The sequence below is a fragment of the Geotrypetes seraphini genome, chromosome 2, assembly GCF_902459505.1.
Source record: "Geotrypetes seraphini chromosome 2, aGeoSer1.1, whole genome shotgun sequence".
Classification (NCBI taxonomy): domain Eukaryota; kingdom Metazoa; phylum Chordata; class Amphibia; order Gymnophiona; family Dermophiidae; genus Geotrypetes; species Geotrypetes seraphini.
Window position 1 is genome coordinate 140015924 of NC_047085.1, and position 15557 is coordinate 140031480.

Genomic DNA, 15557 nt, shown 5'->3' on the forward strand with positions numbered 1-15557 from the left:
CAGAAGCTGGGAAAGTAGCCAAGAAAGCAAAGATGCAAATGGAAGATAAAACATTGAAGATGGTAAAATGGAGGTGGGGGACACCTTTTACAGACACCATGGTGAAGGGGAGGAATATATTGAGGCTAGTGAGGATAAAATATTTCTGTTCAGTGTTCATTGTGGATTGTTTGGGAGTAGGACTAAAGAAAAATGTATATTGGAGTGGTAGCAAGGTAGACCTCGAAGGATTCTCAAAAGGCTGTGTTCATAGGGAGCTAGTTATACTGAAAGACAAAGCAATGGGACCATGTAGAATACAGCAGAGTATTGAAGGAACTTGGGGAAGTTCTGGCTAGAGAGTTGCACGGAGACAGAAATCCCACCCGTCCCCGCCAGGATCCTCTCCACCCCTACCCATCCCCACAAGGAATTACCTCCATCCCCGCCCGTCCCCATAAAAAGCAGCAATTACTTCTGACAGGATCATCAATTCCACAGTTTCTTTTGTGTTTGCGCTGATGTTTTCCTTGTGGAATCTCTTTGGTGGAACCCTTTTTGTTTCTGTTCAGGTAATTAACTTATAAACCCCCTCTTTTATTAAGGCTGACGTGTCCATTATATTATATGGACGAACCCTGCTTCCAAAGCCTTCCATCCCTGTGGGAGTCCCGTTGGCTAGAGGAGGGGGTCCCCGTGGGAGTCCGTGAGCCAGAGGGGGGTCCCTGTGGGTTAGGGGGGATTCCCGCGATCCCCATTCCCATGCAGACCTCTAGTTCTGGCTGCTCTGCTAGGCATCCTTTCAGTGCCTCTACACTTGTTTCTCATCTCGATCCTACCCCCTTGCCATTCAAGTTTTCAGTATATCCACAATGAATATGCATGAAAGAAATTTGCTTATAATGGAGTCAGTGTATGCAAATTTAAGTTTATGCATATTCATTGTGGATATCCTGAAAACCTTCCTGGCAAGGGGGTACTTCAGGACCGAGCTGAGAAACACTTCTCTACACAAATATAGAAGTAAGGAGGAATCTGGAAATCACAAGATGTTTAGTCTGACTCAGTGGTTACACCCTGGGGAATTTTATGCAGTAACACTTGTTCATAATTTTACACTGAAGGGAATAGACTTAGTAGATAAGGACAGGTTGTTCACCCTCTCCAAGGTAGGGAGAACGAGAGGGCACTCTCTAAAATTGAAAGGGGATAGATTCTGTACGAACGTACGGAAGTTCTTCTTCACCCAGAGAGTGGTAGAAAACTGGAACGCTCTTCCGGAGTCTGTCATAGGAGAAAACACCCTCCAGGGATTCAAGACAAAGTTAGTCAAGTTCCTGCTGAACCGGAATGCACTCAGGTAGGGCTAGTCTCAGTTAGGACACTGGTCTTTGACCAGAGGGCCGCCACATGAGCAGACTGCTGGGCACGATGGACCACTGGTCTGACCCAGCAGCGGCAATTCCTATGTTCTTATGAGCACACACATTTGCAAATGTAAACCACTGTGGTGCTCAGTGGAGAACAACAGTGTATCAGTTTCCTCCATATTGCATATGTGTCACATTGAACGGTTTCTAATCTTTAAACAAAATGTAGTAGTAGACCAAGGAAATCTGAGTAAACTTAAGTCTTTACATTCCTACTTCATTTATTTAAGGAACAAAGTGATACAAACCTATATCTCCCAGTCAGTCATCTCGAATTTTATAATAGCTAAGCCCCCACCTCTCCTGCCATTGCAGCAGAGGGGAATGATTTTGTAACCATTAGGGAGCAAGTCGCCTATAACAGGGTCCTCATCAGAGAGAAGCCAAGTTACAGTAATAAAGAGACAGGTCAGTTGTTCAGTAATGATCCAGTCTCTTATTAGTTGAACTTTTCCTCTGACCAACCATGTATTTAAATAGGCACATTTAAGATCAAGTGAGCTTTCATTAAGGCATTTTTCCATAGGATGGGGGGAGTTATTACTTTTCATTCTCTTGGCCCTTCTCTGAAATATTTGGGGTTGTCTATGATTGCTCTGGTGGACTTTAATGGATGAATCTCTGTATTATTCGATTGAGTTAAACTAGGAAATAGTTGTTGATCTAATTAGCTATTGTATGCATAGGGTTTTCAATTGAGGTTAAATCTAAAGGTATCATTTTTATTTCCCTACTGAGACCTAAGAATAGGTAGTTCAGGAGAATCTTTAATAAATGCATCTTGCTAACAAATTTTGAAATCAAATAGGTAATATGTCTTCGATTGGTTAGTTAAAAAGCAGTCTTGCGTGCCAGAACTATTTGAATAAGTATGACAGCAGATGCTTACTTAGGAACAGTCTTGCATACAATACTGAAAAGATTAAGTCAGAGAAGATGCAATCTACAATAAGACTCCATGCTGTCTTACTGGCGGTCGCAGGCGTAAGCCTCCGTTCAGGAATTTAGCCACAACTGGATGTGCAGCCAAGGTGTTTTTGTTAACCTTGGGTTGGAAACGCAAAGTACCTGCATCCTAAACTTTCAGGGAGCCAACCGCCAGGCCTATTTCTAGCCCTTCTTGCAGGAATACTAGTGCTAGGGAGATTGGGGCCATGACCAGGCCTTCATATAGGTGGCTTAGATTGCCACCCTTTTAAGATCCAAGAAACAGTCAATCGCCACGTCTGAATAGCCTTTGCGCATTAAAGCTTGCATGCTCAAGAGCCATACTGTAAGACCAAAGTGGTCCAGATTAGAGAATGACACGGTGGCGGTTTACCCGTGGCCACCGCATTTTAGCCGCAGGTCACCCGCCGAAAACGGGGAAGAAAACTAGCAGTCGCTGCGGCGACGGGGACAAGGCCATTCACCGCCCGCGGGGCGGTGAATGGTCTTGTCTCCGCAGTGAGGTATCAAGGATCGCGCGGTCCCCGCAGCCACCGCCCGCCCGCCCATAGCATTTAGCCAGCTCCCTCCCTCCACCTCACCTTAAATTTCGAGTTTTCCGGCTTCCTTTTTTCCGAGCCACACGTGTTCAAAAATCCGTGCACGCGCGGCTGCGCGAGTCAATCAATCTTCTCCTCTGACGCAACCGGAAACAGGAAGTTGCAGGAGAGGAGAAGTTTGATTGACTCGCGCAGCCGCGCGTGCACGGATTTTTGAACACGTGCGGCTCGGAAAAAAGGAAGCCGGAAAACTCGAAATTTAAGGTGAGGTGGAGGGAGGGAGCTGGCTAAATGCACGGCTTTTTGAACGCGTGCGGCTAGGGAAAATGGAAGCCGGCAAACTCGGAACGAATATAAGGTGAGGTGGAGGGAGGGTGGGGGCTGCTGGACCATTCTTCATTACTTTGCCATACTAATTCCATTCTATGTTAGGTGCCACGGACTCAGATTCGAGTCCTAGCGATGATGAGTTAAAGATCCCAAAAGAAGCCAACTTCTAAATCCAGTGGTTAGAGCTACACTACACTCCTTGTGACCCTGGGCAAGTCACTTGATCCCTATTGCTTCTGACACAATGGGCAGTTCCAAAGACCAAGACTGGCCAGTGTCAAAGACAGGATGCTGAGCTTGATAGACCCTTAGTCTCCACTGTTTTTAGTGATCAACAAAGTTCTATGTTTCTATAATCACCCTAATTCTGTTATCATTGGACTAGATATTCAAAATGATTTAAATGGCCAGGACAGGCTCCTGGCTGTTCAAATCATCTGTCCAGGGCTAACCAGGCATTTTCAATCTTCATGTTCAGCCCAAATGGTGTCACACAATTCAGCAAAAATACCCAATGTTGTTCCTCATAATTTAAATATTGCTCATAGAAGGAACAACATTGGGTATTTTTGCAAATGGAAGTTGGAGGGTTAATTCCCTTGAAACAGCCAATTGAGTGAAACATGAATTCATGCTGGGACACAAGATAGGTTGAATTTGTTTTGAATTTAAAAAGAAAAATGATCAATGAAGAATACTATAATGGCAAGAAAATATAATGATAAAACAGCAACTAATTTTGCCTATTTTTATATATTAAAAAAGTACTACATAAGGTGAATGTCCATATTGCTGTCTGTTGTTCTGCTGAGCACTGCCATTGAAACAGCAAAATGCATTTATTGCATACTTGTCCTCTGTCGGAAACATTATGGTGGTATATTAGTTGTGTTAATAAAAATTTATAAACAAAGCCCTGCCAGCTGAACATCTCTTTCTCTAGTTCAGCAGCAGGAACTTTGATTTATAAGAATGGAATACGCTAAATATTAGAGTACTAAGGCTTATATGGATGCTGCGGGGACGGTGACGGGGCGGTGAATGGGATGGCAGTGGCGGTGACGGGGCGGTGAAAGGGATGGCTGTGACGGTGACGGGGCGGTGAATGGAATGGCGGTGACGGGGCGGTGCAGAGGATGGTGGGCCGGGGACGGGGCGGTGACGGGGACAGATTTTTTCCCCGTGTCATTCTCTAGTCCAGATCCTCCAGGGCGATTGGGCCCTGCCTGAGCAACCTTGGGAGACTCAGAAGTCTGAGGTCTCGGTCCTACTGTAAACAGACGAGATCTGCATACCATAGACATCTCGGCCAGTGTGGTGCAACTAGTAGTACCAGCCCTGGGTGTGACATTATTCTCCTTAGGACCCTGCCTGTCATGGGCAACAGGGAACACATATAGGAGTTCTGCCATTGGCCACAGCTGCACAGGGCAAGCCTTCACTTCCTGGCTCGCATCTTCGACTGAAGAATTGAGCCGCCGCCTTTGTTGGTCGCCGCCGCCATGATATTGAATGTCAGGTGACCACCGACCGCCCCCCCCCCCCCCCAAAAGTTCACAATGCAGTTGAACACCTCTTGAGACAGCACCCATTTTCCAGGATCTTGAGTCTTCTGACAAAGAAAATCTACTTGTATATTGTCAGGCTGGTTTTTAAGCTGGGCTTCCTCTAAAAACAGGGTGTGAATGCTGGAGTTTAAGAGACATTGGAAGAACACTTTGTTGCAGTGGATGTCTGGCTTGTGGCTTATTGCCTTTGAATGTAAATATCTATTATGTGTTGTAGGTGCTGGCCCAGTCCTGCGTCTGGTATGGGGAGTGCGGACAAGCAGAACAAGGAGAGTTGCATTACAATTGTGAATATACAGGTCCACCTAAGCCCTTACCCAGAGAAGGATATGACATTTTGCAGGTAATGTTGAGGCTTCATTGCTTTTATGCAAATTTTTATAACGGTGTCTCAAACTCTTCAAGTGTTATATCAGGTGGGTGAATAAAGGATCATGAGAAATATGTTTTTCCTTACTATATCTTAAGAGGAAAAAAAATTAATTTTGTTTAGTAGTTAACTAGGATCTGAGAAATAAGAGGCCAGGAAGCCCAGCTTCTTTTGTCCACTCAACTCCTAGTCATGGGGATCCATAGGGGTAATGCTTCATGGATTCTTTCTCCAATGTGTTGTGTTTATGCATGCATAAAGATTTCTCTACAATAAATGTATTAACCTGCAGTTCATAAACATCAAAATAGTCTCACTTTTTCACAGTTATTTGATGTCACTTTGATGGCTATTAGATAAGATATGCTTGAATAACACCAGTGTGGCTACCCAAACACGAACCATACAGCAGTTAACATTATTGCTAATGGTACTCAATGCAGCTCTATAAACATTGCCAGTTTCACAATCATATAATTGTTCCTAAACAACTCAAAATAATATGAAAGTAGTGATTCAAATGGGGTGAGTGTGCTGAAAAAAGTGACTCAAATCAAAAATTAAAAAGTCATAGAAACTAAGTGGTGGTTTTGAAGAAAATGTATTTCTGAACCAGGCACCGAGTCTTAATGAGGCTCACCATTTTGTCTATCGGGCTTGGTAGTTCATTCCACTTACTGCATGCTAACTGGCTATCATGCAGTTAACATGGAAGAACTTAGCATCTTCTAAATAGGAATCTGTAATTACTCTCACCTTAACTGTGGCCAAGTTATGTGCACTAATTGTCACTTTAACAGAGGATCAGCATTAGAAAATGCTGGTTCCACCCTGTTGAGTACTTTGTAAAACTTTGCAGCTACCATGAAGTATATTCTTTCATTATACTGCAGTAGCTACAAATTTTACTGTGGGTTTATTTTTGGGTTTTTTGTTTTTTTTTAAGCATAAGTTTCAGGATCAACAACCAAGGTCAGGGAGCCAAGGTTAAATCACTACTCGGACTCATTCTTGCTGATATAAGGCTCCTTTTACAAAGGTGTGTTAGGGCCTTAACGCGTGGAATAGCAAGCGCTAGCCGCTACCGCCTCCTCTTGAGCAGGCAGTAGTTTTTCAGGTAGTGCGCGCTATAGCATGCCACTAATCCAGTGCGTGCACTAAAAACGCTAGCCAGATGAAGGTTTCATATTTTGAAAAATAACTTTTCAGATTAGTTTTACAGTTATATCAAAATATTACTGATTTGGTTATACTATTATTTATTTTATTTATATTCTGCTCCTATTAAAACATTTCTAGACAGATTCTAGACAATTTAAAACAGTACAATCTTTTTTAAATCAATAGACAACATCACAATTATACATACTAAACAGCATAAACAAGTCTTGCATAAATCTAGTACTAAATAATAGTAATGAATTTATTGCAAGGTGAACTATATCCAGTTTAAAAGGTAAATCATTCATATTTGTACATTTTTTTTTTTTTTTTTGGGTTTGTTTTTTTTTTTTTGCTGTACTTTTACTGAAAGGAGAAAAATAATCATTACCTTATTTCCAGTGCAAAAGAGACGTGAGTCTTGACAAGTGGGTTATTTCCCTTCATCCATGAGAATTACAGTAGGCATCATCTACATTTTTCAATTACACTGATTTATTTATTTATTATTATTATTATTTTTTTTTAACTTTAGTAAGTCCGTTTTAGCATTTTTAGACACACAAATCTTGATGGCAACCATCGTGGATTTTAGGTGATCTTGGGCTTTTATACCCCTGATTCATGCCAGGATTATGCAATTTCTGCACCTCAGGAGCATCCTTGCATCATGTGCCGTGCTGCGTGGACCGGAGAGGCAGGAGTGGCCAGCTTAACCTCTCCTCTGCATGCTCAGTTGACAGAAAGGGCATCTAGCTCAGGGTGGCTTTTTCTATTTTCAGGGCCTGGAAATAGTGACTGTTCCACGCGAAAGGATGTGGACGCCCTGCAGCTCAAGAAACGCAAGGTAGAGTCATCACAGGATGACTCCTCATTCCCTGGTACGGCTTTCTTCTCAGAATTTATGAATTTTATGTAGAAAGCTTTTCAGGGGAGACATGCTCCTCCTCAGTCCCACTGTGCATCAGATTGGCCTCATCAAGGCGTAGCCTCTTTGGGCGCATCTGCTTCTCAGTCTGCCACTATTCAGGACTTGGGAGACCTGTTTGCAGGGAATACCGATGATGAGGATAATTTTATTGTTCCTTTATTGTCTGTGGATGCTCCTCCCCTGGCAGGGCACCAGGGGATGCAAGCTTCTAGAACCTGGGGACAATCCCACAGTTCTACTTTTATTTCAGTCCTACTGTCTTACCAGATCTAGTCTTGGAGTCTCTGCATGAACTGAATTTGGACACATCCAGCTCTTTCTACCTCCTCCTCCCTCATGTGTGGAGTGAGGGTTCAGTTTCCCTGACATCCATACATTAATGTCTTGATTTCAGAGCAGTGGGATTCTCCTGAAAGGTCTCTCAAAGTAGCGAGAGCTATGTCCAGGCTGAATCCTATGGCACAGGAGTGTCAGCAACTTTTTAGTCAGCCTAAAGTAGATTTCTTGGTTGCACAGGTTACTGAGTGCATCTCCCTTCTGAGCAAATATCAGTGTGGTGCTTAAGGATATGCAGGACTGCCGAGTGGATGTTATTCTCAGGAGACCTTGGGTGTCAGCACTCAAGAAAAAGATCTGGTGTCATCATGGATAATACACTGGAACCTTCTGCCCAATGTGCGGTGGTAGCCAAAAAAGCAAACAGGATGCTAGGAATTATTAGAAAAGGAATTGTAAACAAGACTAAGAATGCTATAATGCCTCTATATCGCTCAATGGTGTGATCTCAACTTGAGTATTGCGTTCAGCTCTGGTCTCCTTATCTCAAAGATATTGCTCCTTATCTCAAAGATATTGCAGCACTAGAAAAGATTCAAAGAGCAACCAAGATGATAAAGTGGATGGAACTCCTCTCGTATGAGGAAAGACTAAAGCGGTTAGGGCTCTTCAGCTTGGAAGAGACGGATGAAGGGAGATATGATTGAGATCTACAAAATCCTGAGTGGTGTAAAATGGGTACAAGTGGGATTGAATTCTTTTTTTTTTTAACTGCATCAAGATTTACAATGATTAGGAGACACTTGATGAAATTACAGAGTAATACTTTTAAAACCAATAGGAGGAAATATTTTTTCACTCGGAAAAGAGTTAAGCTCTGGAATACGTTGCCAGAAGATATGGTAAGAGCAGTTAATATAGCTGGTTTAAAAAAAGATTTGGACAAGTTCCTAGAGAAAAAGTCCATAGTCTGCTGTTCAGACAGACATGGGGGAAGACATTGCTTGCCCTGAATCAGTGGCATGGAATGCTGCTACTGTTTGAGTTTTTGCCGGTGTTTGTGACTTGGATTGGCCTCCGTGAAGACTGGATACTGGGCTAATTGGACCATTGGTTTGACCCAGCAAGACTATTCTTATGTTCTTATGAGACTTTTGAAGCAGCGGTTTTAGGAGTCAAAGCTGCCTCTGTGATGTCCTTTGTTACACATGGTTGTCTGTCCAGACGGCGTACTTTGGAGAGTGAGGGAGATGAACCTCCTCCTCAACTACTTTTATCTGGTGTGGATTATGTAACTGATGCTCTCTCTAATATTATACGTGTCCTAGGTAAAGCATCAGCTTATTCAATTTCTGCTCGTAGAATTCTCTGGATCAGACAGTGTGCTGGTGATTCCACCTCTAAAGCTACTCTTGCCAGACTCTGTTTTAAGAGGCAGTTATTATTTGGTAAAGGCCTGGATAATCTCATGAACTGTGTGGTTAACTGTTGCCCCAATACCCTGCCTGATAGTAGACCTAGAACCTCTAGAGGCTCAGGGTGCTCTCATTTTTGTGACTCCAAGCACTTTTACCAATATTCCAGTTCAACATTGCAGAAATTCTCCCAGGGCTACAGGCAGAGGTTTTCAGGACCCAGGAGTAACCAGGTCTCCGCATTCCATGCTGCTCCATCCTCCAAGAAATTTTAATGACGCTAGGCCAAGGAAGGTCCCTCTTCATATCGGAGCCAAACTCGGAAGAGAATCCATCAATGCGCTGTGAAGGAATAGTCCCATGATTTGGTACCCGGTCATCTTCTGTCTGAAAAGAGGATTCCCAGTCAGTTGTGAGGAAATCGGTGGTGTTACAATCAATCATGGTGAAGTGGTTCCGATTATTTGTGCTCTGTATATACTGCTCTGCAATTTGTGTTTATATCAGCTGTGCTTAGTATATTGCACTACTTTACAATTTATGTATCCAATAAAGTAGCATACTTAGCCTTATCTCGTGTGTGTCTCTTTGTATACCGTGAAGTGCTGACTCCCTAACAAACTTGGCATTACAGTGGACTCTCCCACAGGGTGCCCGAAAAAGGCGGACAAGGTATAAGTCACTGTGAGAAGGTTGCTCGATATTCAGGCCATAGAGCCTGTGCCACCCCAACACTCGAGTTCAGGGAGCTACTCCATATAATTTATCATGCCAAACAAAGGCTCCGACAATTGTAAACCCGTTCTGGATCTTACGTAAATGCAGCGCTCAGTGTTCTGTGCTTTCGCATGGAGACTGTTTGATCTGTCATAGCAGCGATGACAGCAGGAGAATTCCTAGCCTCTGTAAATCTGACAGAGGCCTACCTACATATTCCTATTTTCCCAGACCACAGGAAGTTTCTCAGATTTCATGTTCTGAAAAATCTTTATAAATTTTCGGCTCTAGCCTTTGGCCTGACGAGAGCTCCTTGCACCGTCACCAAAGTGATAGCTGTGGTAGCAGTTCACCTGTGCAAGATGAGACTGCAAGTTCATCCCTACCTGGACAATTGGCTGAATGGGGCCCCCTCATTGTCTGAGGGTCAGTGCACAGTGGATCAGATGATCCAAGTCCTGGAGGATCTGGGTTGGATTATAAATTACTGAAAGAGTAATTTGTTGCTGACTTAATCCCTGGAGTACCTGGGAGTCTTGTTCAACATGGTTGTCTCCACAGATGGATCCATCGCAGAGTGTCTACTTTGGACGCTGGAGGCTTGAGCCAACATGGAATGTTGGCTCCATTCTCAGTCCCTCTCCAAGGGCAGGTCTGTTAGGATTGCTTCCTAGATGGTCGTAACGACTGATGCCAGGCGAGGTAAATGCTCCAATGGTCATAGATTCCTATAAGCATTGGAGCATTTACTTCTCCTGCCTGTGGTAGAAACCTCTACTGTAGCTTTGTAAAGGGAGCCCAAAATCAATGAGGTAAATTTGGAGGTGTCAAATTGAATCCTTGTAATAGAACTAACATGGTACAGTAGAAGTACATATGCTTTCAAGTGGAAACCATAAACTACTTGGTATCTTGCTAATGGAGGCAGTCTCAATGTGTCTACTGGCTATAGTCGCATGAGAAACATTTAAGAGTACTGTAAAAACAATCATACAACAGAAATATGATAAATATCCAAAATACAAATGATAATATAGTGTGAAGCTCTATTTATCTGCAGTTGTTGGGGTCCAATGGGTTAGAATTGTATGTTTCTGAGTCACTTTAGAGACATCTGGGTAAATCCAGATGCGTTGTGCCCCAAATAATTTTTGAGAATTTTTAAAATATAATCTTAAGATCATATTTAAATCTTGCTCAAAAACAAAAGATGTTAGAAGTGTAGTTCTTGCAGTATCTGGATTCAGAGTTTGTTCCAAAAGAGCAGTAACATTGGCAAAGTCAATCTGTTCCTCTTGTCCATTATTTTTCTCTTGTCCAACATTTTTTCCCAGAGGAATTTTTTTGTTTGGCAAATAGTAAATCTTATTTAAAGGAGGAATATTTTCAGGAGAAATTCCAAAATTTTCAATCAAATATCTTTTGAAGAAATCAACAGGCGGAATACCAGGTGAAGTTGGGAAATTCAATATACGAAGATTCAATCTCCTATTTGTATGTTTAAAGAAATCTTAGTAGTAGACAGAAATATAAAAATTAGCAGCAACTTCAGGATACTTTCCAAAGTTGTGTTAAATATTCACCTAAACCAAGCATTACTAACAGTTCAATAACTAATGATGCTAAATTACATCTTCTATCAAAGGCTATGAATAAAGACACCTAGATACATGATAACATACCATTTTGCTTATAGACTGCATTACCAAAAAGTTCTACGCGGTTTATAAAAAGTTAAAAACATTAAACAATATTAAGAATTAAATGAATCAGGTGGTTAGATATTTAGAAAAAAGGTAGGTCTTTGGCTGTTTTCCAAAATGTTTATAGGAAACAGCAGTAGGGATACAAATTCTTTTTCATGAGAGCAGGCAGCCTGAGATGCTAGAGAATGGTTAAGAAATTTCTTGCTTTTACAACCCTTTACAGGAGGGAAATTGAACAAGGCATGGGTTTTTCTGCTATATTTGTGCGTAGCTATGGAGAAGCTGTTAACCAGGTAAGTAGGGGCGGTACCATATAGAGCCTTTATAACAAAAACAGCCCAACTTAAACAGTACCCGAGCCTCCACAGGTAACCAATGCAATTCGCAGTAAAATAACGTAACGTGATCATATTTCTTCAAGCCATAGATCAGTCTAACTGCTGTATTCTGTATCAGTGATAGATAATTCTTTCTTATTAATTGATAAATAGACAATGTTACAGTAGTCAAGGAGACTCAATAATAATGATATATTTTGACTGTTTATAGTACTACTTAAATATGGATAACTGTCCATTTCAAACAAAATATGATGTCAGTGTCTGCTGTTTTATGTTAAAAACTTTAGATTGTCTTATGATGGCTTTTATTCTAGGTGCACAAATAATCTGCAAGGGTTCAGCTTTGTGCTTGTTCATCTACTTGTTCACTTCTGTATTGTGTAGAGCTGCCACACTGGGAACTCTTCACTATTATGTTCATCATAATCCTCTTTATCTTTGTAAGTTTCAGCATCAGAAGCTGACTGAATTTGTTGCAAAATCTCCTCTTAAGGGAGATGCTCTGTGAGTGGGCATGACTCATCAAATTGAAGCCATTCTGACAAAAAGATCAAGCAAAGTTTCTAGTCTGGCTTCCTCCTTTTAATTCTTGTAAACTCATTGAATACTTCTGTTTTTCAGGCTTATTGTGTTGACAGAGTTGTCTTCAGTGAAGCCCTCAAAAGTCAGTTTCTCTGCAGAATTCAACAACAGCAGGCACACGAGAGATGCCCCCCCCCCCCCCTTGAGCCAAGAGTTTTCAATTGTTGTGCACCTGAAGGCATTGCATACCTTTTCTCATTATTATAAATTATTTCTTTTAAGTTTCTTTAAGAATTCTGTCATTCGAAAGTAATGTGGTGATAACTCCCAGAAGTAATTTTTAAAACTGTCTGAATAATTCCTTGATCAAGTGCACTGGATTTTTGATGTAATTCAATAGATACATGACTCAAATTTTTACTGTATCTGTAAATACAAGTGACTTGGTGGGGAGATGAGCGGGACAGCTTTCCAATAAGAGAATACCATTGGTGTATCTTTTTGGACCATAAATTCTTATGAACAGAATAAATATTAAAAGTACTTCTTGAACCAGTCTTTGAATATAGCCCTGGTCATTCAGACATTTCTAGTACTAACATATACAACTGGCAGTTTAACTTTGTTGATGTGGTGTAAACAGCGAGGATTCCCGAATTTGACCCATCATGAGCAGTGGAAGTTCATGGCTCCTTGTCTTATTAGCACAAAAAAGTAATGTTGGGCAATCTCTTTTTCTTGAAGCCTGTCCTTTTCTTTGCTTATTTTTCATAGCCAATGGCTCTATCTGGAAGAAACTTTGCAAATAAGGTAGTCTCACTGCAATTATAAATCTGATGCTCCTTCAGGCCTCTGGTTTCAATAAGTTTTAAGTTATGAAGTTCACAGCTGTTTCATCAGCGGATCTGGAAGCCTGTTCAATACCACGGCATTTCTTGAAATGGTGAAGCCACCCATTGCTTATTTTAGAATGAGTTTTTACCATTGATCAACTTTAGCTTGGGTCTGAAGGATTAATCCACTTACAGGCATTCCTTCTGATTTTTGTTGGGCAAACATGTAGATAAGCTCTGTGTCTAATACTGGGTTTGTCACACAACTGATCCATTTTTGTGGAAGACCTAAATTCGAGTCAACATAGTTTATGAAATCCTGCAGTTTTGTCTCTGTTTTTCAACTATGCTCAGTGTTGATTCTTATATTCCAAGGTTATGAGATACCATGGTTTGAGTTGCTTCATTGCTTACAACATAATTGGTGGCTGCTGACTTTCTTCCACCATGTATGATCATTGCTGGTTCTTTTTTCTGCCATATTGACAAAATAAATCCATAGCCTCATTCACTGATCGCTCAAATACACTAATACAAGCTATATGTGACAACTTCTTTTTCAAGCTGAGGTTCCAACACTTTTCCACAACTTTTCTTTATAGGCATTGAAATATTGACAATAAGTCACACCATTTGTTATTGAAAACCACATGTTTAGGTATTAGTGTTAAGTAAGATCATAGGTAAATAGAACTCTACTGTATTAAGGAACATGGAAGAACATTTGTATACTATATAGATGGGATCCAAGGGACATTCAATAATATATCTACCTGAGTTTGAAAGAAAATAGCAAGCGTGTTGAAACAAGTCGATGCATGCTGTGACATGTCTCAAGGTTACTCATGCACAGTTGCGGCTCATTGCAAGTTTAACATTCCAAGAGCAGGATGTCAGGAGAGTCCTCGTGTAAATCAAGTAAGAAACTGCTAGATTTGGAGCACTGTTCATTGATAAAATTTTTCACAAAAGAAGGGAAAAAGCCAAATGAGATCCATGAATGCATAACTACCCCATCATTGAGAAGAGAGGGAGAGGAGAGAGAGAGTCCTGTACAGGTGACAGGTGAAGTGCCACCCCTGAAATCCCCTAACATATTAGGCCAATAAACACAACTAAAGGTCTAAGATGGCTGAGAATGCTCTGACTAAAACTGTCAAGCCTTTGCACAATCTATGCTTGCTGAAATCAGCAAGCCAAGCAAAACTTTTATGCTAAAATGAGCGAGTGAAACAAAACTTATTCTTTTACATGGCAACAGGTGTCATATCTGCTGTAATGCCATACGAACAGGGAAGTGAACCTAAGAAGGTTGAGGACATGTCTTGACCAAGAATACAAAAATACATTATTTGCAAGATATATCCTGGAATTGGCGGATTCTTACCGGACACTTTGCTCGAAATTGTTGAGTTGATATTAAAATGATATTTGATGGGAATAGATAGTTATTTTAGTAAACAGGACACGCATATGGTATGACACAGATATTATGAACCAATTAATAAACTGATAAATGTAATGACGTTTTTGTAAGTGACTAATAAAAACTAACAATATGATATGTGCTAATGTGACCTCAAGCTGTCAAGAATTGTATAAGAGACAGCCTTTGTGATTATGAAAACAGGACAGACATCCAGGTATACTCAAGCGCTTGAGGCATACCATCTGTCAGCTTCATATGCTGTAAAGATTTGTTCTTGTAACCTGTTATTGATTGTTAATAAAAATAAATATATATTAATTATAACAGCATATTGAGTTTCTGTGAAGCCAGGTATTGAAAGCCGTAAACAGGCAGTTTTCCAGCGGCTTTTCATCATCCTACAAAGTAAAATTTTGGAGCAAGCAGTTTAAGTGGGGTAGAGAGTCTATTGAAGATGACCCTCACACTGGACGGCCTGTGGAAGCAACTTCCACAGAAATATGCAATAAAGTCATGGATTTAATTTTGTCAGATGAATTAAGGTTTCCCAAATAGCTGAAGAAATGGACATCTCGACAGGTACAGTTTGGAAAATAATTCAGGCAGTCCAAGGTTAGTGCAAGATGGGTTCCAAAAATGCTGACGCCATGTCAGAAGGCCATGAGGCTCTAGTGCTGTTAGGTGAACTTAGGGATGTTCTGTGAAGACCAAGTTAATTTTTTCATCGTTTGGTGACTGGACATTGGATGGTGTCTGAAGATTGGATTTGGGTCTATCACAGAGATCCTGAGTCCTAAATGGAGTGGAAGCACAAGATATCCCCCACCCCAAAAAAGTTCAGGACAGAAAAATCTGCAGGCAAAGCCATGGCAACTGTCTTCTGGGATGATGAAGGACTCTTGCTTCTGGAGTTCATTCCACACAAGACAATCGTAACTGGGGAGAGTTACACCAAAACAATGATCGCTTTGCGGGAGTCAATCAAGGAGAAAAGATGAGGAAAACACCCAGCAGACATGCTACTTCTTCACAACAATGCATCAGTGCACATGTCACGACAAT

General features: G+C 41.2%; 1 protein-coding gene across 1 annotated transcript in view; it reads left to right on the forward strand.

Moving 5' to 3' along the window:
- Nucleotides 1–15557, forward strand: part of NPC1 (NPC intracellular cholesterol transporter 1) — a 127307-nt gene that overhangs the window by 13740 nt on the left and 98010 nt on the right. Inside the window, exon 2 of the mRNA XM_033933875.1 lies at nt 5012–5137. Coding sequence (XP_033789766.1) covers nt 5012–5137 — 126 coding nt within the window. The remainder of the gene's footprint in view (nt 1–5011; nt 5138–15557) is intronic.